Raw genomic sequence first — 27,405 nt, forward strand, 5'->3', positions numbered from 1 at the left:
ATAATAATCTAGTAACAATGAAGTATGTTTACATCAGTTAATTTGAAATAATCATTTTCACATTATCCTTTTTACAAAATGTAGGAGGAAACTACTTGTATGTTGATGGGTTGGATTGGTTTGGTTTTGGCACTGATAAGTTTATTGTCTCTGTCCAATAATTATTCTGGATCATGAATAATTTATAAGTTTATGTCATTTTATATGTTAATAAAAGTCTGTTACACAATAAGAAATCCAGTACTCGGTTCTGTCATTAAAAGAAAAATACTCTCCTTAGTCAAGAAAAACAATGCACATTACCAGGGTAAATTTCTGCACCAAAACTGTATGTGGCGTGCATAAACAAAGAAGGAAACAAAAATACCAAAACCAAAACCCAACCACAGTAGTTTTATAGTACTTTAGGGAAAGACAAAAAAACATTGGGGATAGTAGTGATTTCAGTTTAGCGTATCTTTTTAAGTGGTACACCCCACCACTCCTGATTTCTTGTTAAAAACTGGGGAAGCTAGCTGGTGCACTGAATTAATAGATGGGATCTTTCTATACTTTCAAGACAGTCCAGGATACTGTATGCAGTTCTGGGGTGTAGGAGAAAAATGCCCTAACACCAGTGTCAGTATTTCATTGGCAGAACAGTGAGTGTGTGACAAAACAAACAGAAGCCAAACAAAACAAAGCCAAAACAAACACACACATGAAAAAACACAACCAGAAATCAAAAGGGAAGAAGGGAAGCACAGAGTTTGCTATAGCATTGAATACAGCAATAACAAAACCAGGAACATGGGAATGCTAATATGCAGGTGCCTCCTCTCTTTTCCTAGACCAAACGTACTACAGTATTTTAAGATTTCAAATAACCAAAGGAGTAAGGAGCTGGAAGAACTGACTCATCAGTAAAGATTCCAATAGATATTATAGATGGGAAAATACTTGATAACAGTAGCTGGGACAACTGAGTACTTGTATTTGTAATGGGGGTGGAAAGAGAGTTGGTTTTGTTGTTTGGGTTTTTTTCCCACAAATGATCTATCTATAATGTATACTCAATTACATCAGTTTCCTCCATATGAGGAGACAGTCTGTCATTTCAATTACAGATTGTGGGGCAGACAAAGCACTGAAGGATATTCTCTCGGGGGCAACTACCGCGGTGGGATAGACACGATGAGTCTGTTACGCATTTCGCAGTAATAGAGGCCTGTGACTTTGGAACCCTTACCTGCCTCTAGAAATGACCGTAACTGGGAGCGACACTAGGTACCCGCACTTCATGCTGGAGGGTTCACAGCTCCAGTCAGAATAATTAATTTTATTAAATTATTCACCGTCTTTCCACTCGGTGTGTTTCAGTGCGCTGAAGTCTGGCAGTCTGGGTCAGGACTGGAGCAGATGCTTTCCAGGCACAGCGCACTTCATCTCTTTCCATACTCCCTCCGGTCAGGGCTCCCGCCGGCGAGCGAGCCAGGCGGTAGGGCTCCAGCGCACCGTCCGCTTCTTCGGTCCCAGGAATGCGTGTCCCAGCGTGCGCCCGAAGCGGCGTCACCGCAGAGCACGCTGGGAGCTGTAGGCACCCTGCGGCACCATCCCCGCCTCCTATTGTCGCTGTCGCTGCGGCGCGCCGACTGTAGCGGTGCTGGGGGCGGTGGCGCAGCCTCGCATTCGGCGAGGACCGCTGAACACTCCTCCCCCCGGGGACGAACGAAAGGGGCGTCGCCGCCGCCATGGCCGGTCGTTGTCAGTCCTTGGCAGCGGGTTATGGCGACGGCAGTGAATGAATTCTCCGGGTGGCAGAGGGAAGAAGAAGGGCTCAGCCGGCTCCAGCTCTGCGCCCCCGGCCGCCGGGGCCTCACCCTCTTTGCCGCCCGGGCCGGGCCCCCCCGTGCCGCCGACGGGGGCGGCGGCAGCAGCGGCGTCCCCCCACAAGAGGAACCTGTACTACTTCTCGTACCCGCTTTTTGCCGCCTTCGCCCTGCTCCGCTTCGTTGCCTTCCAGCTGGGCCTGCTCTTCGCCTGGCTCTGCGAGCGCCTCTCCCGTGGCGCCCTTATGGCCGCCAAGGGCAGCAGGGCCGGGGCCGGCGACGCTCCTGAACCCGGTGGGGCGCCCGAGACGGTGCGGGCCTGTCACAAGCGGGCCTTCGAGTGCATCTCCATGGCGCTGCGAATCGACGAGGACGAGAGAGGTAGGGGAGCGCCGGCGGCTGCCGCGGGCCGCGAGGGAAGGCAGGCCGGGCCTGTGGGTCGTGCGCCGAGGCACCGGGGCTGCCGCTTTGAATAAACCCAACCAATACCCGCTGATGGAGAAATGACGGGTTGCGAAGGGTCTGTGGAGGAGGGTGACCTGTCTGCGCTCCCTCCCTCCGCTGCCCCTCGCTGGGTCCCTACCTCCGTGGCTATAGCCGCGGGGCGCAGGCTGGATCAAAAAGCTGCAGCCCAGACTAATTTTCTACGCAAAGCAAGTCTTCAATATAAAACGCAGCAAAACTTTAAATTAAAGTTTTGATGCGTCTGGGTGAGGCGATGAAAAACAGGGGGTGTGCCTCTTGCTAGCTGTCGGCTTAACCAGACCAGCCGGACAACAAAAGCACCAGGGACAATAACAAGGGTGCATCCTTTAATGTACTGTTAGCCAAATGATGGAGGCGTTGAAGTGAATCTTAAGGAAGTCTGGCCCACAAACAGCCCATTTCGAATCGTCAGACTTTTTAGGAAAAGTATGTATGCGTATTTTGGTAGGTTTTAAAAAATATTTTTCTTCAACTCTTGGATATGCTTGCTTATAATAAGTACTATCACTGTGTATCACTATAAGACCTTAAGAAGGACATTTAAGGTTCTGTTAAGTAAAATACAGTATTTTATTTTTTTTTTCTTTTTTGGCCTAGAGGATAAACAAACAAACAAAAGGCAGTTGCTAGTGTATTTGATTTAACTATTTGTTCCAAATGCAGCAGCAATGCTCTGTCACCATGCAAAAGGTAGTCCTTAGGAGCATGCTGTGCTGGGTTTTAAAATCCGCTGGAAACAATCAGAATTCCTTATTACACCCTTTCAGTTGAACTTCAGTGAAACTGGTATCCTAGAGGAGGAGGTCGTCAAAAATACCGGATAGGCCTTTAATAGAAGTTACATGCTGAGAGCAATGTAAAAGAGAGTGATGTGTCTTGCTTTGCACTGACAGTTCGGGAGGGGCAGTGGTAAGCTCTGGGAGACAAAAACCCACCATGTGCAGCAAGGTTGTTTCAGTACTGTTGTACGGTGTCAGAGCATCAAGGGTCACAGGAGCAAAGCACGAAAGACCGTGAAGTAGCTTAATATTTCAATGTTGTTGATGATTGCTCTGTGAAGAGTAGCTAAGTCTTCAATTACCAGGAGCCTGTTCCACTGTTGTGGTTTATAACTGTTGATGGTTTGAAGGATAAAACCTCAAATATTTATTTTAATTACAGAATTGCTTTGTAAATGCTTCTGGAGTTGTCATATATGAGTTTAGCTGCACAGCTCAGTAAGAAGAAAGTTTTTGCAGCTAACACAAGCAGTTGAAAATGCAGTATTTTTCTGAGTTAGAACTGACTTTAATACATACATTTGTTATTTTTTTTTTAAATCTGTTTTTACTGGAATATATGCATACCTTCAAATGTATTTGATATGTAAACACTTTTTATAACTTCCAACCCCCCCCCCCCCCCAAATTTATTAGGCATAATGTGTAAAATGGTTAGAATTTTTGGATTGTTTAATATCCTGCTTTAATTATGTGGCACTTTAGCTGTTCTGGAAGCTATGCACACTTCAGTAATTATGATGGTGTTTCTGGTAATTTTTGTGCCTCTGAATTACTGGAGAAACTAATATTCTTGGTTTGGTATTTCCAAAATCAAGCTTAACATCTTTTCCAGGGACTGAAAATGTGCATGTGGTGGATTGACTAGCTAGCAGCTAAGCACCCACAGAGCTGCGTGTTTACTGTCCTCAGTGAGACAGGGGAGCAAATAGGACAAGCAGAAGTGAGAAAACTTGTGGTTTACGAGGTAATTGAAGGAAAGAGATGGAGGGAAGGCAAGTGATGTGATGCAAAGGCAATTGCTTACCAATGTTCAGCTAGTTTCTGAGCTGCCTTGGAAGACAGCCCCCACCCTGTTCTTCCTCTATACGAATTGTTGCTGAGCATTGTATTACATGATAGAGAATATCAAGTTGGCTGGTTTGGCTCAGTCATCATGCCAGTTTTTCTTCCCAACTTCTTGTGCATCACCAGCCTACTTGCTGGGGATTCAGAGTTGGGGAGAAAGAAAATCTTGAGACTGAATAAACTGTTCATCAATAGCCAAAACATTGCTGTGTCATCAAAATTGGTTTAGTCACAAATGCAAAACACAGCACCATATAGGCTCCTATGAAGATAATTGCATCTGTCCCAGTCAGACCCAGTACAGCAAATCATTGATTTCTAAGGGATGTGACTATTTTATTATACTTATTTGTGTCCTAACCATAGAGAACTAGTAAATTGTTCTGTGCAGATTCAGAGCACTACCCTTGCAAGCAGCTTGGTTTGATACATTGCTTTTAAACTTCCCCAGTTAAAAGATGGAAGTGAGATTTTAATGATGACCTTGGCATGTTCATAACTGCTCATCAGAGTAGCAAAGCAATTCAGGCAATAGTAGAGGTGGCTTGAATCTTGTCAAATTTGATTTTTTTAACAGCCATAATCAGCATTAGATTTACACTGCAGTCAGAACTTTCTGTACATGATGGGGAGAAGCTTAAAATAGAAAAGGCCACAGAGAAGCTCAAAGTTGTTCAATGATTCCATGTATCTAGCTTTGTATACTCAGGATATGTGAGACTGGCAGAGAGAGTGCAGCAATCAAATGATTCCCAAGGTATGTGATGTATAGAGCTGTAGTAAGTTACTGTTCCCATGGTTTATGTTGATAAGAAGAGCAAAGTGTGGAATTACCTGGTAGTGTTATTAAAAGATTACTAAAGAGTATTAAAAGATTTTGTGTTTGGAGAAAAGCAAGGGAAAACCCTTAAGAGGATTCTAACAATGAAACAAAATATTTTTGCAGGCCCTAAAATTGGCTAGGAAATAGGGTTTGGCACTGAAGTTATCAAAAGACTTGAGTGCAGAAGCAACATAATCACTGGTAACTGGTACTTAGAGATAGTTTTGTCAAACATTATCTCTTCTGAATTTGTTTTGTTCTAGGATTTTTGTTTCTTTTTTTCTAGCGCTAGCACCTCGGTAATGCTAATCAGGTGTAAGTTGCGCTACCTGCTGCACTGTATTCCTGTGGAGAAAGGCATGCTTAGTGTGACATACATTGCAAAAGTTTGTTTCTGTATACAGGCAAATATCTTTTTAGTGCAGAGTATTTATAGAAGGGGAAAAGTATGGCATCCATAAGAATATCTCTTCAATGGGTTATTTGCTGTCGTGGCATGAGGTAGTAGAGGTTAGGCATGGGCATGTTCATGGTTGTATTTGCTGTAAAATCCTTTTAGGATGTCATTGATAGAGAGGAGTACTCTAATTCTACATGTATTGTAACTTCATAAGAAAGCTAACATAACATCTGCCATAGAATGAACAAAGAAATAACCTCACAACAGTTGGGCTGCTCTGTACAAAAGTTAACCAGAGGAAAATTTTCTGTTTTCTTACTTACGTAGTACCCTAGACTTGTTGCCATCTTCTTCTTGAGTTTCTGTGCTTCTAGTGTTACTTTTGGTATTGGATGTCACTGGAAGGTTGAGGCATATCTCATTTTGATGTTCAGAAAGAAAAGCCATCAATGTTACCACTTCTATTCTAAATGTGTAGGTTAGCTTTTTTTTTGTGTGAGTTGGTTTAAGGTTTCTAGGGGACTGATCTCTTTAAGACAAATGGAGAGGTGCTCATAGAACAGGCAAAAGTGATTTGAGGCTGGTGTAGTACATGTTTTTAATAGAAAAGCTCGTTTGAAACTAAGTAGATATTGACAGTGTCCCTTTAAGTGTTTCTTTAAATCACAGGGTTTGTTCAAATATCCCTTCCTTCTACTTCTGTGAAACATAATATGGAACCATTCCTAAGCTTTTAATGAAGAATAAAAAATAATGGGCTCACTTCCTTTTTAAGCAGGACAAAAGGAACAAGCTGTTGAATGGTATAAGAAAGGAATTGAAGAACTGGAAAAAGGAATAGCTGTCTTAGTAATTGGTCAAGGTAAGCCAGTTTTGTGAAAAAGATTTTGGGTTTTGTCCTCTTCAAAGTGACAAATCAGTATTGCTAAATATGATGTATGCCTGAAAGCATATGCTGTATGAATTAATTTGTAAGAGTGTTTCTTATTCTTGTTTTAGCTATAGGTGAACATTGGTTCATTTCTGTGTTCTACTTCAATTTTTTGCTCTATAACACATGCAAATCTTGCTCCAAATATTTCCAGACTATCCAAAATCCAAAGCAGTTAAAGAAAATTGTAAAGTAAACCACTTTATTTCTCATGTAACAAGAATGCCAAAAGAATTACTTCTGATTTGATTTGCCAAAGTTGACAGTTTGTTTTCTCACTGAAGAGAATATGAAATTCTGCATAACTGAAAATTTTGGACTAATTTGGAATGGTCTAGCATGGTCTTCCAGAGTAGCATATGCTAAAACAGCTGAACATTTTCAGCACAGAAAGTATGTGGAAACATTTTAAGCTGTAGTGTTGAAGTAGGCATGTACCACAGAGAAATAAATAAGTATAGTGAAGGACTTGTTCAGAATCTCTGTCTTCAGAATAATATAACAGTACTATTTCACCCCTCCAAGCCCCAGACTCGTATCTGCTTTAGCAAACTGCTGTTTTGTTCCTCAGTTACGTTTAGAAATGTCTGTGAACAGCGTGTGGTGACACTGAGGCAGTAGTGCCAGTGGCCTTTGATAGAACCTCAACTATACAGTTCTAAAGAAAAAAAAAAAAAACAAACAAAAAAACCTTGACTTGGACAGGCATTATATTTTTAGCAAATGATGTTAATATCTCTGATTGTGTGTTTTGAAATGTAAAGGGACTGCTGAAGTGAATGATTTCAAAGTGTACTTGCCTCTCAGTCACTTTTCAAGCTTTTTGAACATATTTTTTTGTTTGATTTGTGCTTAGAAAAATGCAGTGACAACATACATTAGGTCTGCATGAGATAGAATAGAATAAACTAGGTTGGAAGAGACCTTGGAGATCATTGTGTCCAACCCATCATCCAACACCATTTAATCAACTAAACCATGGCGCCAAGCACTCTATCAAGTCTCCTCCTAAACACCCCCAGTGATGGTGACTCCACCACCTCCTCGGGCAGCCCATTCCAATGGGCAGTCACTCTCTCTATGAAGAATTTCTTCCTAACATCCAGCCTAAACTTCCCCTGGCACAGCTTGAGATGTTAGAGAATATGCAAAGCAACGCTCGGATTCTTGCCACTCTACAAGCAATATTGTAAAACCAATAGTGTCAACTAGCTTCAAGTTATTGATCAAATAGAAAGCTTTAGGTCTTTTTCATTATCTTTGCAACAGTGGTCCTTACTGGAGCGGCAGATAAAGGGTGGGAGGAAGAGGAGGGGAGGCTGGGTGTCAGTATTTTAGCACTTCAAAAAGTTAATTTGCCGAATTGTGTTTTAACATTGGTTTTTCTTTGTAAGGTGATCAATGTGAACGGGCTCGACGTCTGCAGTCTAAAATGATGACAAATTTGGCAATGGCCAAGGATCGCTTGCAGCTTTTAGGTACCAGTTACAATTCATGACTTCGGAAAGTTTGTCATTCTTATGGAAGTTTGTCATGTACAACTTCACGTAACATGTTCTTCTCAAATACCGTTTTTTTGAAGTGAAAGGGTCACTATCTGGGTAGGGTGTCACGTAAGTTTGATTTTAAGATGAAAGTAAGTAATAGTTTTTCAATGCTGTTGATGGATTTTAAAGTTGGAATCTCATGTCCTGCTTCCCTATGCCTTAAGAAATAGGTGTAAAAGTAACTGAGAGGTCTTACACCATTGCATGCTTGAATAAAGCTGAGGAAGTCTTAACTAGGTCATGCTGGAGTTTTTAGCTCTTCTGTGTTATAACTGTAGTAAAACATGATATACTGCTAATCATGAATACCAAGTGTGCCTTCTATAGCTAGTTCATATTCTGTTAATTCTGTTCTCACTTACATAATGATTTTCCAGATTATTGGTATGTACTAATTCTTTAGCATCATGTAGGCTGCAAAATCCTAATTCTCGCAATTTTTATCTATTAGTGTAGTGGGTTTAGAGGCAGACCCCCTCCCCACAACAACCATCCTCTGCTACCAAGAATGTGCTGGGTTGGTTCAGCCCCCCCTCCCCACCACGGGCAGGAATAAAAACACTCAGACAAACGGATTGCAAAAGTGATGAAAGTTTAAATAGAAAGCAGTGAAATGTTACAGAACACCCAAAGCGCAGTGACAAAGAAAAGATCCCAAAGCAAACCCAGAGGCATCCCATTCCCACCTGAAGGTACACCCGAGACCTCCAGGGCTCCTTCTTCCCCCTCCCTCTGCTGGGCTAGTCTCAGCTGGCCAGGCCTGAGACTGCCCATCCCCCTGTGGCCTTGGGCCTAGCCAGGCCCAAAGCCAGCAGACATCTCCCCCAGTTACCGGCTGGCGGAGGAGGAAGAAAAGAGAAAGTGCTAGACCCCGCACTGGATCTTATAGTGGTGCAAAGAATTGTGGTAGGAAATACACACAATTGCCTGTGTCCATCCCTCTGGGCTGGACTTCTGGACACAGGAAGTGAACACATCAGGGGGCACCCAGCTCAAACTGCAACAATTAGTGTTCTATTTTAAGGCTAACGGGCAAGGTAACCTATTTTCAGAACCACAGTGTTGTATAGTTTTAGCCTTATCAAAATTAAGTGTTGAATATAAGCACTTAATGGACAGAGGCAGGACTGGAAGTGGCATTTTACATTGCATGATAATAAAGAGACAAAGATGTCCCCTCTCCATCATGCAGCAAGCCCACAGCTTTGTGCAATGCATCTTCTAAGCTGACAGATTTGCAAATGCTTTCAGTTCAAGCAGTAAAATGGAAATAACTTTTAAAAAAAATGTATTTAATTGCTCTTTAAGGGTTTTTAATTGCTCTTCAAGGGAGTGCTAACAAATGTATTAACCTTGCATGTCTGCAGCTTTAATCTTGTACTGTTTCGAGTTCTCCTAACTCCCTTTCCTAGGAGCATATAGAGAATACAGGAAAACTCATGTCCTCTTCTCTTTCACTTTGTGATTCTGTGTTCCTGACTGATGATTGACAGGCAAGTTGTGACAACCACAAGGAAGTGAATCTCTTGTTTCCCTTTAGTTCCTGGTGTCCTGAAATTCTTTTGAAAAAAGGTGTAGGGAACATGAGGTGAAACACGCTGCTGGCTTCTATACCTCACCGTGGGCGTTTGTTGGTAGAATCTTAGTCTATGCAGAGAAAATATTTTCTACTCATCAGGGTTAAAGGCTGACTTCTAGTGGTATAAACTTGTAAACTATAAACTGTTCCCTAGTATAAACTAGGGAACAAAAGGGTGAAAGTGATTACGTGCTGACAATCTTTGATAAGGTATGGCTCGGTGCTGACATCCTAACTGCAAGTGACCAGGACTTCTTAACAAAAGCTGTTATTTGAACCTTGAGGTGGTAATGCCTGTATTTTGTGGGTAGCACTTGTGTTACTGTAGTAGCACTTGGTGAGTTGTTTACTAGTTGTGCTCTGATTGAAAAGATAGAAAGTGCAAAAAGCCTAAAGCTGAAGTCAACCTGCTACATTCATCTTTTCTACCAGAATGTGTGGTCACATGCTATTTTGTATTCTTCCTGGAGAGTGCAGATTGAAAGGTGAAAAGGTATAGAATAGTGTTCATTGCATAAGTTGATGCAAATACTTAGTTTTACTTTGAAATTACCAGAAGTTCAGTACTTTGTTCTACTTAAGTTCTTGTTAGTTTGCATTAAAGATCTGCCTTTAAATGTACCTGAGAGCAAAATTTGGGTAGGAAAGAACAAATGAAGTCATCTGCCCTTTAGGAAGGAAAAATACATTGTTTGGAGAGGATGGCTTGAAATCCCTGCAAGCTTGATAATTATGAATATTTTAATACTGTGTATTACACTAACCAACTTTCAAGTATGGACAGTATCTGTTTTTATTTTACTGCATGTGCAATTCTAAATATAGTTTTCAGCATGTTACTTTGCAGTTAACAGATACTTAGAAGTTTTTAAGTGATGTAGAGATGCTTTTGCAGTTGGACTAAACCCGGAGCTCTTGAAGCTCTTAAGGTTCAATAGAGTAATTTTTCCTATGAATCTAATGTTAAGATCAAAGAGTAAGTGTTTTCCTCTACCTTGTGGAATTTCTCCACAGTGGTCAGTGCTTTGATGTCTTTGGAAAAGTGTTGGATCATAAATGTACACTTAAATTGCATGACACCACAGATGGAGGTGTTGACACCACTGATTGGTGCATGATGTCTGATCACACCCGTGTGTCATCACACTACTAATGCTTCAACCAGAGGGATGTAGTGACTTACTTGGGATGTTAGCTTTACTATTTTCAGAACTGTTTTAATCTTGAGTCTAAATTACTGTATCATATTCTGTGTAAAGCTATACTATGACACACCCTGAAAGCTGAAGGTACTCCAGGTATGTTTCAAGGCACTTCAAGGTGACTTGATGGCTTTGCAGTCCAGTGACAATAGTGAGTTGTGCTAGCTATCAGGGGACTTAGGATTTCTACCATTTGAATTGGTGGTGACTTCTGGTCTTGGTATGGTTTAGAGTGTGTTAGCTGTGCAGTTAGTTAGATGAGTGGATAAATCTTGCTCTGATGGTCTTCACAGTCCTGATCTGTCCTGAATGACTGATCAAGCATGTTAGAATCATTATGTTAATACATAAAATTCATCAGTTTTCTGTTCCTGAATGCGGATAACTGCAGTATCCAGCGCAACACAATTCTGATGCTGTACACGTGTTAGACCAATCTATGTTCTCCCATTTCATAGACTTTCTATAGGTGGACAGATTTCTGTCAGCACTACTGCCTTTCTATGTACTACATGTAGCTTCAGTATTTTGTTTGAAGGATGCACCTGGCACATAATTAAAATAACTTACCTCGGTATCCCCTCTGGTAATGATAATAATTCTGCCCATGCATGGGTTTCAATTGACGCTTCTCAGGAATATGCTTTCTTGGAGGTCATGGTGATTTTGCTTCAGGCTTGTGTTATAGGGCCATGTCTTTTTTTGTTGTTTGTTTGTTTGGTTTGTTCCTTAGAAATCAGTTAACTTGAACTCAGGATCTAGTGTTGACAAAATAAGGCACAGCTGCAGTGGTGTTTATTTGGCAGGTTTATATTAACACTGTATCCTTAAGGGGAAATAATGGGATTCTTTAGACATCGTTAGGAGTTTCCACTCTGTCTGGAGGCATAGGGAAAACATACTGAAATGGAAGGGCATCCTGTGTAATTTTTAAAAAAATAATATTTAATAGGCCAGTTAATTTTCATTGTTACATTGTCTCTCAGGAAAAGTCATGTATTTGTTCTATGTAATTTCATGTGTGATATTAAAATTTCATGTTAACAGATAATGAGGACAGTATGTGAATTTGAAACTGGACAACAGTTGGATTACATTTTTGTTGCATTTTTGTACTACTTATGTGGAATTTGCTAAGCCATGGGTAATTGTGCTAAAACCCCAGCCTCAAACTGTAGTGTTGAAGCAAGTGGCATTTCCTGAACTGCTGCCCAAGCCAATCGATTTTATGGTCACTCTCTAGAAAGTTGTGGGGGTTTGGTGTTGCTGTTTCTGTTTGTTTGTTTGTGGTTGTTTTTTGAGTTCAGAAATACTCTCTGAAACTTAACTGATTATCTGTTACCAAGTCTATTAGTACTAATTTTGTTTCCTAAGCGTCTCCCATGTACTTTTCCATTCAAATTGCATGCACTGAGCAGGGAGTAGACTATTCTGCTGTCTCTTTCAGTAGTGCTGCATGCACTAGAATAGTTCACTGTGGTCAGTCATACTAAAAGGACTTTTCATAGGCTTCTTTAGAGGGAAATTTCTTAGGGTAACTTCTTGCAGATTACAAAGCTTGTGGTTGTTTGTAGGCTGTTCTTGTGTGACTAACATTTTTTGTTTTCCTGTACTGGACTATTCAGTGCTTTCAATTTGAAGCAAAGTAAACCCTGTGGGTGAACATTGAATCTTGAACTATAGTTTTTCATGTCTGCCTGCGGCCATAAAGTTTTCACTCTAAACCAAATCTGTTCAGTCTGGATATTATTATGAAACAATCACTTAAACTATTTGGTTTAAAGATGATTTTGAGAGAAGCTAAACACTGAGTGATCAGACCAGGCACAGGAAGAAAGGAATTAACCAGTAAGACTGGAAAAAGAAGTGGACATAAGTGTTTGTGATTATTGGTTATATGATATGCAAGCTCTGAATGGCAATTCTTCCTCCAGTCAGGGCTTTTATGATCTTGTGTGTGCATATTTTCAATATCTTTTGCATTATGTGCTTTCCTCCTCTACTTGTCCATTTCTTCTTCTGCAGCTTCTCAATATTGTTTTCTCCTGCAGGAGAGGAGGAAAAATAAAACAAACCAAGAGGCAGAGGGGAGAGTGTGAAAATATGTATACCTTCCATGCTTACACACTGTGTTTTGTTTGTACAAAAAGGTGTGTGTATGTGTCTGTGTGAAATAAAAGTGAGAGAGGCTCTTAAGTCCCCAAAAGTATGACCTAGAGGTTTCTTATTGCAGTGGGAAAAGTAGGAGTGGTGGGTGAGCTGCAGAGAACAAACAGTCTTCAGACTTAATTCTTGTTTTGTAGTGTTTGCAGCCTTACACCTCTTTGAATTACGCTTTGGTTAGTTTGTCATGACTTCGTAATTTCTTTCTCTTTAATCTTTAACCTTATGAACCTTTCTGAAGCTAATCATCTTGAAGAACACAGCTTGCATGACAATTTTACTGAATTAATGTCAAGGCAATTATATTTCTAAATAGAGATCTTGAAAGACATCATTGTATGTGGGGTGTTTTGCTTGAACAGTTGAGATTTCTATTAAAATGTTGACTGGCCGTTACATTTAATACACAGGAAAGTGATGACTTTCCTAGTTGGTCAAAGTAAAACCTTGGGGAGGACTTTCAGAAATGGGTAATTAACTCAGCTGTAAATAGCCAGTATTTAAAAAACTGTTTTCAGTCATGCTGACAGAATTCTTTTACCAATTTTCTAAACATATAGAATAGATAGAAATACTCCTTTTATCTTTAACCCTGTATTGAGTATAACAAAGCCAAACTTGACATTTGTTTGTTCAACATACATAAGTTTTCTTGGTTCATTTTTATTTTTTGTTTATTTTGTCCTTTTTCCTCCCTCCCCCTCTGTTTACTATGTAGAGAAGCTGCAGGCAGTTTTGCAAATTTCCAAGCCGCAAACGGAGGTCTATAATGACAGTACTAACCTGGCATGCCGCAATGGACATCTCCAGTCAGGTGGGTTTGGTTTTACCAGTGCCAATTGAGGGGATGTCTCTCAGCTTCTGGTGTGTTACAGAAAAAAAATAACGCAATACTATGTTCTGGCCCCACCAACTTAAAACGAAGTTTTCATATTTCTGTTCCTAAAGGCTTTATATTAAATACATTCTTTCCTTTCTATGACTTTGGCAGTGCTTCTCTCTTGCAATGATGATCCTAGAATTCAAAACTATTTACTAAGAACACTTTAGAAAATGTTTCCATGGTTATATTCTTAAAGAAATGAAATTAAACCTGTTTTAGAAAGTGTCAAAGTCATTGTAGGATATGTAGGTTATATATTGTGCCTGCATAAGTAGAACTTTCTTTTTGATACCAGGAGAGTAAATATGCATTTGCATTGAACCGCTTGAAATTTCAGGTTCTTTTACTCTGAGAAAGTGATACCTAATTTAAACAAGAGGGCAATAAAAGCCCAGCTCTTGCCTTTTTTCAGAGAAGGTTGTTTTTGTCTTTTCCCAGAAGACTGCACCAAGTATAATAAAATACCAGAAATAAACTTGTTTATCTACACACAAGGAATAAAGCTGCTGTGATGTTTATGAATTGTCTTCAGGGGATGGTTTAAGTCAGCAGTAAGCAATTGTCACAACTGTGATCTCAAATGATAATTCATAAGCTAGACTATAATGTTATTAAAGAAAACAGATCTAACAAGCAATGGAATTCATAACACTTGTCTGAGTCAGGAGCAGTATTCAGGCTTTAAAAAGTGTAAACCACGTGCTTTGGGTTTTTAACCTCCTTTTTCACTTCTGAAGTCATCTCCAAAACTCCAAGCGTTTCGTTGGCTCAAATAGCGCCACTGAGGGGCGGGGGTGCACACAGTCTGGGGATGGTGCCCTTGGCCCAGGGTCTGCCGTTTGGGGAGTGAGGGGAAAAGGGGAGAACGTCGGGGGGGAAGCAGGAGGGAGCAGAGGGCTGGAGGAAGCTGCTTGGCTTGGCTCTGCTTCCCCCTCCCCACCCCGCCCCGACGCTGCTCCGCACTGCCTACTCTGCACAGCCCCGCGGCTCCCTGTTCTGGCCCATGCCTAGCGGGCTCTGCGTCAGGCGGCCTCGTGGCACGGCCCCACTTCCCTGCTACTCCGCTCGGCCCCGCACCTCGGGAATCAACGGCAACAAGCGGGAAGAGGTATATGGCAGCAACCAGGTGCCACGGCCCTATGTCCACGCCACTCCGCTTGGCCCCACACCATTCAGTTCCCCCCCCTTGCTGCCTGGGTCCCAGAGACAACGCACTTGGCACAGCCTTGCTTCGCGCAGCCTGTGGCCTAGAGAAGACCACATAGCATGGCCCTGCTCTCCCAACACTGGGAAACTTGGAACTGCTCCTATGGCAATACCACCATTCTCAAGCCAGGGAAATGGTGATATCCCTTCTCTTTCATACATATTTCCCCCTCCTATTTTCCCTCTGCTGCGATTCAATCTAATAAACCCAGTTCATTAGCTATTTGGCATTGTTTTGCCTTCATTTACCCCAAGGGAATTTGAACCTTAGCACGGCTATCCCCCACCCCCTGCTGAGCAGGATTGGTAAGGGGTATACTGAGTCATAACATCATCTTACTGTTTGGTATTAGTATTTCTGATACATGAGAAGTTAAAACAGTGGAAATATGTCTTCTTAGACACTTTTAGGTTACTGTAGATGTGGTATTTTTGTTTACTGCATTTGTTCAGAAAGGTAGTTAAAAGGGGCTCTTCAGTATAAATTCCTATGTAGACTGAGCTTAAGAACTCCTTGCCATGAATGATACAGTACAACTCTTGTCTTTTTACCTGGTTGACTAGAATAAACAAATGCATATATAGACACAGACATTTCTGATATCTGATTTGATGTGAACAGCTTTTTTCTTTAACCTCTTTCCTTTACATGTTTTTTTGTATGTTTTTCTTAATGTATGTCAGAATTGGATACTGTGGGAAAAGATTAACCTGAAATTTCAAAACTTAACTTGGTTACTTCAGTCTGTTAGTAACAAAGCATAAAAATGTCCACTGGTATCTACTGCAAAAGAAGAAACGTTTTGACAGTTCTGTGGCAGGTGTTTTTATTTATTGAAATGCCCATAGCAAAAGGTCATCGCTGTTGGTAAACATGTCGAAACTGTTGTGGTAAGGCCAAATGGGCCCCACACAAACCCAGACAAGTTCTGGTATGTCTAGATATGGTCCTACTCTCCCTCCTCCCTCCGGCAGGAGTCCAGGGAAACACGGCGAAAAAAGACAAAAGAACAGGCACCAAAAATTCTGGTAAACAAAGTCTCTCTTTAAGGTAAGAGCACATGCACTGGCCATGCTTCTCCCTAGACTAGGCCTAGGTCTTTGCCTTTTATGGCCATGTCCTTGGAGAATCCCATTTCATAGGCTAACTGTTTGCTGGCTTCAGTTGCCCTATTGGCCCAAATTGAATCTCAGGCAAGTGATAAATATAGGCCAGATTGTATTTGAGTCTCCTTGCCTTGAGTTGCCTTTCCTTGTCCAAGATCTGTGAGAGAAGCCAGGAGCTCAACTTACTGCAAATCCAAGAAGCCAAGCCTCGCTTGCCTCGCAACTGGAATCCGTACTGTGCCTCAGTTTACCCAGAAAGATGCAAGTGCCCTTTGCAATACGTGCCATAAATCTCCAAGAGCTGCCTGCTGTCCTGCTGAAGCCAGCCCAGCCATCGAGACAGTGTAACATCCCTGCTGGCAAACAGCACCTAGTGCTCAAGCGCCATACTGCGCTGGGGATTCTCTTTCCCAGTTATTCTTCCGGTTTGCTTATAATTGTTAAAATTGTTTAGTGTTGCCTAAATACTGTACATTCCCACTGTAAACATATATTTCAGCTGTACCCAGAACCGAATTACCTTTTTGGCACTCATTAATAAAAATATATTAATGTTTTTATGAATATGAAAAAGTGCCAAAAACTTAATTAGGGTCTGCGTACAGCTGAAATACATTAATATATTATTAGTAATACATTAATATTTTTATTAATATAATATTTGGAGTCCTATTCCTGGTGACTTACATAAGATAGAGGACTGAATTGCTCTATAAAACTCTGTCAGAAGGAATCAAAACAACTTCATATAGCTGTGGTCTTCTAGGGATTCTTTATTCTGAGAAAACATCTTCCAGCCTTCTAAAAACAATCTCAGGCTAACAGACTTCCATTTACTAGACTCTGTGAGAGCTGAGAAGAGGAAGAAAGACTAAAGAGTGGGTCATAAAAAAAGGGTTAGGTATCAGCGTCTACTGATCCATTTGAACAAGACTTCAAAAGGCCTGTTCCATTTGCATTGCCCAAAGTACACTTGACATTCAGAAACTGTGGACATTGGAGGTTAACCCAAAGTACTGAACTTTTCCTGCAGATGTGGGGTTCACTCTTACACTCTGCCTGGTTTTTGGGTGTGTGTATGTGGAGTCTTGTTTTTAAGATGTTGGTGCTGCAGAGATACTGAGCCACAGGGCTCTGGCATAAGCTTTATTTTTCTATCTACATAAAGTGTTACCAGCACTGATGTAGAGAAGCACAAGAAACTCAGTGAGTTTCATGTATTATGCTTTTATTACAGTGCTGGACACAGAGGGATCTTTCCCAAAGGCCTGTGTACCAACAGAGGTTTCAGTACGTGTTTATAAGAGAAAAGTTAGCCATCTAAAATGACAGCAGCGTGTTGATATGTCACAGAAAGTCCTGGTGCTTCCTATCTATACGTAGGTTACCTATCTAAGAATGACAGAATTATTTCACAGAAGATCCCAGTTCCTGTTTGATCTTCCTTTCTTCAAGGTCCATCTGCCCCTTCCTGCATAATAGGGATTTCTTCATCAATGTTGTCATTTCATTAAATTGGGTATTTCTTTATCAACTCTATTGTCTTGTTAAACTTGGTAATTATTTTTAAAGGATTTTCCACTCAGCAGCTCCAAGGATTTTATACTTCTTAGCACCATTGCTGAATCAAACCGGGCTTTTAGAAAATCCAGGATTTTATGAAATGTGAAATATGGTTATGCATACTTTTAACATCAAGAAAATGCCTTTTTGCCTGTTCTTTGATCCACAAGTCCTTTTATTTACCTTTAAAGGGTAAAGGCTTTAAAGATATTTTTGCTTTTTAATTCTCTGTGATATCACAGGATGTTAGGGGTTAGAAGGGACCTCTGGAGGTCTTTTGAGTTCATCACCCCTGCCAGAGCAGGACCATAGAATCTAGCGCAGGTCACACACAAATGCATCCAGACAGGTCTTGAACGCCTCCAGAGAAGGAGACTCCACAACCTCTTTGGGGAGCCTGTTCCAGTGCTCTGTGACCTTTACAGTAAAGAAGTTCTTTGTCATGTTGAGGTGGAGTTTCCTGTGCTGTAGTTCACATCCATTGCCCCTTTCCTACCACAGGGTGCAAGTGAGAAGAGGCTGTCTCTTCCTTCCTGACACACAGCCCTCATATATTTATATGCATTTATCAGATCCCTTAGTTGTCTCTCCAAACTAAAAAGCCCCAGGTCTCTCAGTCTTTCCTTAGGCACATGCTCCAGTCCCTTAATCATCCTTGTAGCCCTCTGTTGGACTCTCTCAAGTAGATCAGTGTCCCTCTTGAACTGGGGAGCCCAGAACTGGATGCAGTATTCCAGGTGAGGCCTCACTGGGGCAGAGTAGAGGGGTAGGAGAACCTCACTCAATCTGCTGGGCACACTCTTCTTAATGCACCCCAGGAATACCATTCGCCTGTGTGGCCACAAGGGCACAGTGCTGTCTCCTCGACAATTTGTCCGCCAGGGCTCCTAGGTCCTCCTCCACAGGGCTGCTCTGCTGCTTTTAATACTGAAGTTTAAGGACTTTCCCAAGTAGATGAACAAGTAGCAGTAAGATAATTTTTAATGCCGTGATTTGGCAACAGAGGTCTTTGACAGGCTCTGTCGGTTCAGAGGGAAATCAACAGTGTCCTTGGTCTGTGTAGCTGTGGTATCATTCAAAACATGGAACAGGTAATTGTGAAGTTTTCTATTAGGTAATTTTTGTTACTTGAATAGACTCTCCCTCCCCAAGAAATGCCTACATAAAGTTATGTAAAATTCTATCTTGGGGTCCCACAAACCACAGAGGATAACTTCTCTTTAGTTGTTTTATGTCACTTACCTATAGGCATGTGTAAGGAATATTTCCAGATGTTTCACAACTACAGATTAGAAAATGTTCTGCAATATTGGAGCTGCTGCCACCAGTTACAATTTAAGATGGTTTTTGGATGCTTAATAAGTTTTAAAACAGCAATAATTTTTAAAAGAGAAGTTTTAAAACTTGTTTGAAATGTGACAATCTGTTTTAGATGCAAAAAGAAAAGTACAGTTGGTTTGCTTTTCTGAAATATAAAGCACACTATTACCTCAAATAAATAAACTAGAGGTGTATGTTCTTAAAGTTGTTCAAACATATACTTACTTCACTTTACCTTTAAAAACAATTCAATATAATAAAAGTATTTTAACTCTTCTTTCTGTAATGTAGTCTGAAAATGGACACCTGTGTCTGTGACTGCTTATCACAGTTCAACCAGCAGAAAACCTCAGACAAAATTTTGTTCCTTGCTGCTTTGTAATTTGCTTGCTGTGATATATTGGGATGACAGATGACAATTGCAGGGATGTTTTCAGGACCAAATAGTTACTAATTTTATATGATTTAGTGGCATTAACTTGGAGCTTTGAGGAAAATTATTCTGTTAAGTATTATGGAGTAAAATAAAAATTATCAAGCCTCTATTACTATCCTATATGCATATATGAGGTAGAGAGTTGAATTGTTCAGTGTTTCAAATACACTTGAACAAATTATCATGGTTTGTCTTTGTGATTGGAACATATTTGAGGCTTATTGTTTTATATGGAGTGGTGAAATGTTTAGCAAAAGGCTGCTGGAGATACTGCTAATGTTTTAAGGCCACTTGCAGCATGTTTCCCATCTTTCAAGCAGGTGACAAATACAAATGGATAAGAAATGTTTGGGAGTTTTGCATTTGTTATAGGAAAGCATTTTACATAATGAAACAATAGAGACTATCAGTCTGACAATATATACATGTATATGTGCTCTCAACCCTTAGAAACAGGTAAACTTTGGATAAAATATAATTCTGAAAAGTTTGACATTTTCCTTTGCTTCTTCAATAAGACTTTGTATGTAAAATGATACTTCCCTCTGGAGTTGACACTGAACAAATGTGTTCTTTCCTTGCTATGCTTCAGGACTGACCACAGAACTCGGTGGTCTTGATTCCTGGAAGTGTACAGCTAGAGTAAATCATAGTTTGTGTTTAAACTTTCTTTCCACTACCTTCCACCTGCATTTCCAGCTTCCTAAAATACTCCTTACTTGTGCAATGTGTGTGTATACTCAAAATTGCAGTGTATGTGTGTGTATTGTTCCTAATGGATGGGTGTAGTTCTGGGAAAGTGTGATAATTGAGCAATTTGTTAGGGTGGAGGAGATGGAATAAAACTGGTTTAGCTTTTTGAAGCCTTCCCATATTGAGTTTAAGCCAGCTGTGATAATGAGGTAGAAAGAAAAGAAAGAACCACAAACCCAACCTTTTGATGAAATTGGACCAGTCAGTGTTGAGTAGCTAGGTTTTCTAATAGAGTCTTCTACTGCTTTTTTGAACTTGAAAATTGCTAAGTATGCCTAATTTTGGAGCATCTTCTACTTCAAAAATCCTGTGTAGGAATGACTAAGTAAATGTAACCAACTGGATCTGTGTGTGATTTAGTTACTAGCCAGTTGTGATTTGATTTCTTTTGGTTATTTTTTACAAGAAACACATTTCAGGCAAATGTAGTTAATCATACTCTTCCAGATTCCTTATTTTTGCATATTGGTATGTCTGCACTGTTAGTGATGACCTCTGCAGAGTTTCTGTAACTCTTAGAGTACAGTAGATTTGTGACTGAGGAAAGGCTTCTGAGGCTTGTTAGCCAAGTAGTTCAACACATACATTCCTACAGGTTGTGTAAAGATACTTGCTCCTGGTAGTAAGCAAGGCTTCTAAGTTTAAAGAAGGTGAGAACATGGTAGTGATTAATTGATTCTTACTTGATTTTTTTTTTTTTTTAACACAACATTCAATATTATGAAGCTTTGAATTAAAGTGTTTTTCACTGAACTGTAATATTAATAACTAAAAATTAATTAACTTCCTTAAAAAGCAGCGTTCCTTGGCCTGTTGCTTAAAGCTGACAAATCAAACCGAGTCGGAGCTTTCTAAAATCTTAGTGAAGAAACTTGTAGCTGAAATAATCTTGAGCTTCCTTACCTCTGACTCCACATTTCTGTAGCTAATCAAAAAGCACCTTAATCCTTTTAAAATAATATAAGACAGTGATTACTATTTCCATCACAGACACAAGTACTACAGTAGGCAGCTTCCTGCAATCAAAAATCCCTTATCTGATGCTGTGCTCTAATCATTAACCAGCCTGACCAAACCACATGCTCACTGTAGTGTGCTCTTGCTTGAAGTCTCTGTTGTGATGTTTTATATTTGCTATTTCTGTGACAAAGAACCTTATTTTGTTGTGTATCCCATACAGACAATGTAAACATCCAATGCTGTTTCACTTACTCTGGTCCACAATGGCCTTTTGTAGTTTTATCACCAATATATTAACTTTTATCTGTCACCTAATTTGAGACCTTCCTGCTTCCTGTAAGTGGGAACAGAATGTGTGGTGGTGTTTTAATTCAGTGGTATAATACAATAAAGTTTTAAGACTTAAACATAGGAGGGTAAGCTGCTTCAGAGCTTCCATTCAGAGTTTACTACACCTTGAGGTACCTGAAGTGAAGCAAAGTTGTAAGAAAAATCTAGTAGTTGCTGGCAGCTGTAACTATTCTAATTATCTCAAAGTACCTTCGTGAAGCTTCTCTGTGAAAGGTGCTAGACAGTGTTAGCTGTTATCCAAAGTACCTAGCCTTCTAATATCACTTAAGAAATGAATGCTCTGAATCTGAGGACTTGAAATTTGTGGATTATTTTAATGATTAGTTTTTGGAGTTCTTGGGAAGGAAAATCTTCTGGCTGGTATTCCGTTGTCAGCTGTTTTAATGAATAGATGATGTTCTTCCCTTGTTACAGAACTTGGCATTCTCCTTTTTTTTTTTTTTTTCAAGATGCTTGTGAGAGCTCCTGAAACTTTGAAACTTTAACTTTAGGAGAAAGTTGCAGTCAGTATCCCCTAAAACACACTAAACCTCTTTAAAACCTCTGTTACTCTGTTATAGTACTATATGGTGTGTCAACAATATTTTCAGGTTGAAACTGATGGTAAAAGTATGACTGTTGAAAATGTTCTCCTTACATTGGTTTTCTTTCTAGAAAGTGGAGCGGTTCCAAAAAAGAAGGATCCTTTAACACACACTAGTAATTCTCTTCCTCGTTCCAAAACTGTTGCAAAAACTGGATCCATAGGCCTTTCTGGTCACCATAGAACACCTAGCTGCAGTGGGATATCAACTTCAGTGTCAAGACCACAAACACCTAATCCTACAGCTTCAACTCATAAGGTATGGTAAGGATAAATATACCAGTCTACACTTGGAAAATCCTTGTAAATTCCAGAACAAACTTTGGGTTTCCTGCTGGTAATTGCGGTATTGTAGAAACAGCAGGTGTTTGGGAAAAAGCCTGAAGTCCCTGCATTTTTGGTCAAGCCTCTTGACCTAGGCTGCAGAGTGGATTTTAGAAAGTGGGGATGGCTTTGCGGACAAATGGACTTCAATTACAGTAATAAATGAGAATACTTGTTTTGAAAATTGCATGGGAAACTGAAGTTGCACAGGTTGTATTGCAGCCATATTGAAAAGCAATTGTGGTTAGATTGTGACTGAAATAACAAAGTCCTATTCTAATATGAGACAAAAATGCTGCATATCTCTTGATTCAGATCTCTTTCCCTTCCATCCTTATCTCCCCTGTTGCTACTCCCTCAGTAAAGAGGAATAAAGAACAGAATGGTGAGAATATAAAAGCAGCTCAGCATTATTGCTGCTGTAATATGTTAAGCAGTCTGCTAGCAAAGTATGACAGCAGTAAAAATTCTTGCTTATAGGGATTGAGAATCTGAAAAGATTGTTCTGTTTCAGTGATTTCTAGAGTATGCTGGGTGAAAATACTTAAATAGAATGAATTATCTTTACAAAATAAATTTAAAAAAACCAAACAATCCCCAAACTAAATCAAACAAAAAAAAAATCCTCTCCACTCGAGCCTGAGATGTTCCACCTGTGGCTGAATATGGTGGTATGGTTTGTAGCAAAATCCAGCATCAGGATATCCAGTATGTGTCAGCATACTAGATTTTACTGGAGTACATAAAATGTAGAAGTAATTTTGTTAACAATGAGCATGAAGTTGGCTTTTCATTTGGTCTTTGTTTTGTTTTGTTTGTTTCTTTTTCCTTCCTCCCTCCCTCTCCAGGCTGCTCCTAAAAATAACAGAACAAATAAGCCTTCTACTCCTACCACTGCTCCTCGAAAAAAGAAAGAAGTGAAGAGATTTAGAAATGTAGACAGCAATCTTGCTAATCTTATCCTGAATGAAATTGTTGATAGGTAAGTCTGAAGAGAAGTAAGCTTTTCCATGTTAAAAAAACCCCAACATTTTTTTTTGTTCAGTATAGTCTTGGTCCACTTGGAATGAAAATAATTACTTTGTGTTTGTTGTGGGGTTTTGGGACCTTGTTTTGGGGTTGTTGCTTTTACTTTGTCAGAAGGATGAGAATTCAAATCATAAATTCTTATTTTTTTAAAATGCTTTGCAGTATAAATTGTGGATTTCCTCAATAGGGTTCTGTATAAATAGTCAAATGCATTAAATTAGTCAGCTGCAGCTGAAAAAGAGTGTCTCATTGTTAGACTAATTAGTATTCCGTTTCTTTGTTAGTGGGCCAGCTGTCAAATTTGATGATATCGCAGGGCAGGAGCTTGCTAAACAAGCTTTGCAAGAAATTGTTATCCTTCCTTCTCTCAGACCTGAGGTAAGCAACTGGCTTTTGTTACCATTCTGCCACACACACAAAAAAAGTATTGTGCTTCACACATGAGGTGATGATTCTTGAATCCTGCTGTTATGAATTGAATCCTGGTTATGATTGCTATCAATGGTTGTGTGGTGATAGCAATATTGGAAAAGGAGAATGGAGAAGTTGTGTTACTGCCATGAAATCCCTTGTCTTCTTGTTAGTTAGTGTTGTAGAAAGTAACCAAGACAGTAGCTTAAAAAACCCAGTCAAACTCTCAACAAAATAAAAAAGAAACCCCAAACCCCTAAAAAGTCAAACCAAAGAATGTACAAACAAACACACATCCTGAAAATCTGTGAGGCTCACTGTACTGGATAACTGTAGCTGCGTGTCTGACCCTATATGCACATAGAAAGGACAAAGCCAGAGGAGTGGAAGAGTGAAACAGATGAGATTTGCATAAGGAAATAAAGTCATGGCCCTGTCTGATTTGAAAAATACTAAGTTGGTATTGTGGTCATGTTCTCTGTGTGGATGTTGGTTAGGCACTCTGAGTAGTCTCTTCATAGCACAAGAGATTGCACGGAAGTGTAGTAGTGAAGATGCAAGTATATGGAGGTGTATAATGTATGAGGGCTGATTTCCTCTTTACTTGCATGAGTGAAAATTGGTCATTCAGGCTTACATTTATCATAGGTAGAAGCTCAACTACTGACAGCTGCTTAGATTCAGGTCTGGTCTATATGCTGACAGAAATTTTCTGAGGCACTTAAAAAAAGTCAGCCTGGCTGATGTAGTTGCCAAGCCACTCTCCATGATATTTAAGAAGTCCTGGCAGTCAGGTGAAGTCCCTGGTGTCTGGAAGAAAGGAAACATTACACTCATCTTTAGAAATGGTAGGAAGGAGGACTGGAAACTACCAACCTTTCAGCCTTACTCTGTGACTGGGAAAATCATGGAGCAGATCTCCCTAGAAGCTCTGATAAGGCACATGGAGGACAGGGGGGTGATTGAAGACAGCCAACATGGCTTTACTAGGGGCAGGCCCTCCCTGACCAAACTAGTAGCTTTCTACAATGGAGTGACCTTATCAGTGGACAAGGCAAGGGTAATGAATGTCCTGTCTGGACTTCTGCAATCCCTTTGACATGGTCCCTCACAACATCCTTCTCTGTAAGTTGGAGAGGTATGGATTTGATGGGTGGACTGTGCAGTGGATAAGGAATTGGCTGGATGGTTGCATCCATAGGGTGGTGCTCAATGTCCAGATGGAGATGGGTGACAAGAGGTGTCCCTTGGGTCTGTACTGGGACCAGTGCTGTTTAATATCTTCATCAGTGATGAAGATTGAGTCCATCCTCAGCAAGTTTGTAGATGACACCAAGCTGAGTTGTGTGCTCAGTATGTCAGAGGGATGGAATGTTATCCAGAGGGGACCTGGACAAACTGGAAGGGTGGACCCAGATGAATCTCATGAAGTTCAACAAGGCCAGGGCAATCATCATTGGGGATGATGTGACAGAGAGCAGCCCTGCAGAAAAGGACTTGGGGGGTACTGGTGGCCTAAATCTGGACATGAGCCAGCAGTGCATACTTCTAGCCCAGAAGCTCAATTGCGTGAAAAGAAGTGTGGCCAGCAGATCAAGAGAGATGATTCTGCCACTCTTCTCTGGTGTCCAGCTCTGGGGCCCTCAACACAGGAAGAGCATGGACTTGTTGGACAGGGTCTAGAAGAAGGCCATGAAAAAGATCAAAGGGCTGGAGCACCTCTCCTGTGAAGACAAGTTGAGAGAGTTGGAGTTGCTCAGCCTAGAGAAGGGAAGGCTCTGGGGAGACCATATAGTGGCTTTCAAGTACCTGAAAGGGGCCTACAAGAAAGCTGGGAAGTGACTGTTTACAAGGGCATGTAACACCAGGACAAGGGACAGTGTTTTTAAACTAGAGAAGATTGAACATTAGGAAGAAGCTCTTTACTGAGGGTGGTTGGACACTGGAATAGGTTGCCTAGGGAGGTAGTAGAGGCCCCATCTCTAGAGACAGTCATGGTCAGGCTTGATGGTGCTCTGAGCAACCTGATCTAGTTGGGCATGTCTCTGCTTACAGCAGCGGGGGTTTGGCCTAGATGACCTTTAAACATCCCTTCCAACCTAATGCATCCTATGACTCTAAATTGGTCTTTTCCTAAAGCTGATTTTCTAAAAGCTACCGGACTCTCACAGAAATCCCATGCAATAACTTACTGCAGTGCTGATTATTCAAGCAAAATCACTGTTTGCTTGTGGATCTCTTGTCATGTGGACAGATAACTACAATTGCTTGATGGTCTTCATCTTTCCTTTAATACAGTATCTGGTTTTGAGATGTTGTGGGGAAGAAACCTAAACCTGGAATAGTCAGCCTGAGGAGAGCAAAGCTTTGGAATCAAATCAAATACATTCTGGTGTTCTTATATAGAAGGAAAATGTCATTGTACTGTCTTAGCTATTACAGTGCTTTAGTATGTCAAGTCTGTTGTTCAGTTACACTAGCACAGTGAGCTGAGTGGGAAGGACTTTGAGATGTGAGGCTTGGGATAATTATGACCATTTTCTGAAAACAGTATTTTCAATAAAGTCTTCTTTGTATTACTGTAGCTAGCAAGTGATGTGACCTTGGTGTAGATTGAGCAAGGACAGAGAATCCTGTGAATTTTAACGTGTTTCTTGGAAGAAAAGAGATTTTCGTGTTGTTACTTGTAAATGGTCATGACAGATGTAACAACTATAGGGGAGTGCTTAGTCAATTAAATACTACTTTAGTTTTAGCCTAAATGAAATTTTGTAATCAAAATAATATTTAAATAAGCCAACTAGTAGTGTTTTTATAGGAGAATGTAACAGGTTGAAGTGAACCTGAACAGGTTAACCTGTCTGTTTCCCCCAACACAGAAGCGAGGGAAAAGCAACACACAACAAAAACCTTTGTGTTGAGACAAAGAGAGTGAGAAGAGTTTAATATAAGTGAGACAACATAAGTGCACAATTACCTTATCCTATTTGCAGAAAAAGCACAGCAGCAAGCAGAAGCAAGCAAGCTAAACGCCCAAGCCAGGGAGCTACCTCCCTATCCCTACCTGTCCCACTGCTATCTCAGCAGAGAAGAGCCAACATCCAAAATCCTGGAACGAAAAAGCAGCACCCAGAACAGGAAACTTTTCCCCTGTTACTATCTGAGCTTCAAGCCCCGTCATACTTTACTCCAGCCATCACTGAGGCTGGCGTGAGGGAGATGGTTTGGAAGAACAGCAGCAAATATTCAACAACATAGTTGCCCAGGTTGAAATGTTGCAGTACATGTGTAACACAGGTGGTATGTATTAGTGACTCGGATCACACGCAATAACTAGTTTTAGTGGTCGAGCACGAGCAGAATGTTGTGAATGGTGAAATAAGAGAGAAAATGCATATTTTCTGGTCACTGTTGAAACTGCGCTGATAATAGAGGCGTTTGTTATTATGGATATTGGGGAAAGGATTGCTTGCCAAAAATGGTGTGTCTATGTAAGAGACTCCCTACTGTTCCTTTTGGCTGGTTGGTGGAATTACGTGAAGCTGGAATGGAGGAGTATGGCTACAAAATTAACTCCCAAATTCTTGAGAAAAGTGGTAAAGACAAAGCACTGAAGAAAAAAGGCTACTTGAGGAGGCAGGGGATGTTTAGGCTGGATGTTAGGAAGAAGTTCTTTCCAGAAAGAGTGATTGG

At 40.5% G+C, this 27,405-nt stretch overlaps 1 protein-coding gene across 6 annotated transcripts in view; it reads left to right on the forward strand.

Moving 5' to 3' along the window:
• The first annotated feature begins 1,584 nt into the window (after positions 1–1,584).
• The window catches only part of SPAST (spastin), a 38,745-nt gene continuing 12,924 nt past the window's right edge, over positions 1,585–27,405 (forward strand). The window contains exons 1-7 of one of the 6 annotated variants that reach the window (XR_008462293.1): positions 1,585–2,189; positions 6,140–6,226; positions 7,690–7,773; positions 13,505–13,600; positions 22,020–22,207; positions 23,121–23,254; positions 23,586–23,679. Coding sequence is in view for 5 of the 6 variants with exons in the window: in XM_054162338.1 (XP_054018313.1) it covers positions 1,781–2,189; positions 6,140–6,226; positions 7,690–7,773; positions 13,505–13,600; positions 22,020–22,207; positions 23,121–23,254; positions 23,586–23,679 (1,092 nt within the window). In the remaining variant the exon portion in view is untranslated. The remainder of the gene's footprint in view (positions 2,190–6,139; positions 6,227–7,689; positions 7,774–13,504; positions 13,601–22,019; positions 22,208–23,120; positions 23,255–23,585; positions 23,680–27,405) is intronic. The other 5 variants (XM_054162338.1, XM_054162339.1, XM_054162340.1 and 2 more) reach the window with 5 other exon arrangements.

Source organism: Dryobates pubescens, chromosome 6, assembly GCF_014839835.1.
Source record: "Dryobates pubescens isolate bDryPub1 chromosome 6, bDryPub1.pri, whole genome shotgun sequence".
NCBI lineage: Eukaryota > Metazoa > Chordata > Aves > Piciformes > Picidae > Dryobates > Dryobates pubescens.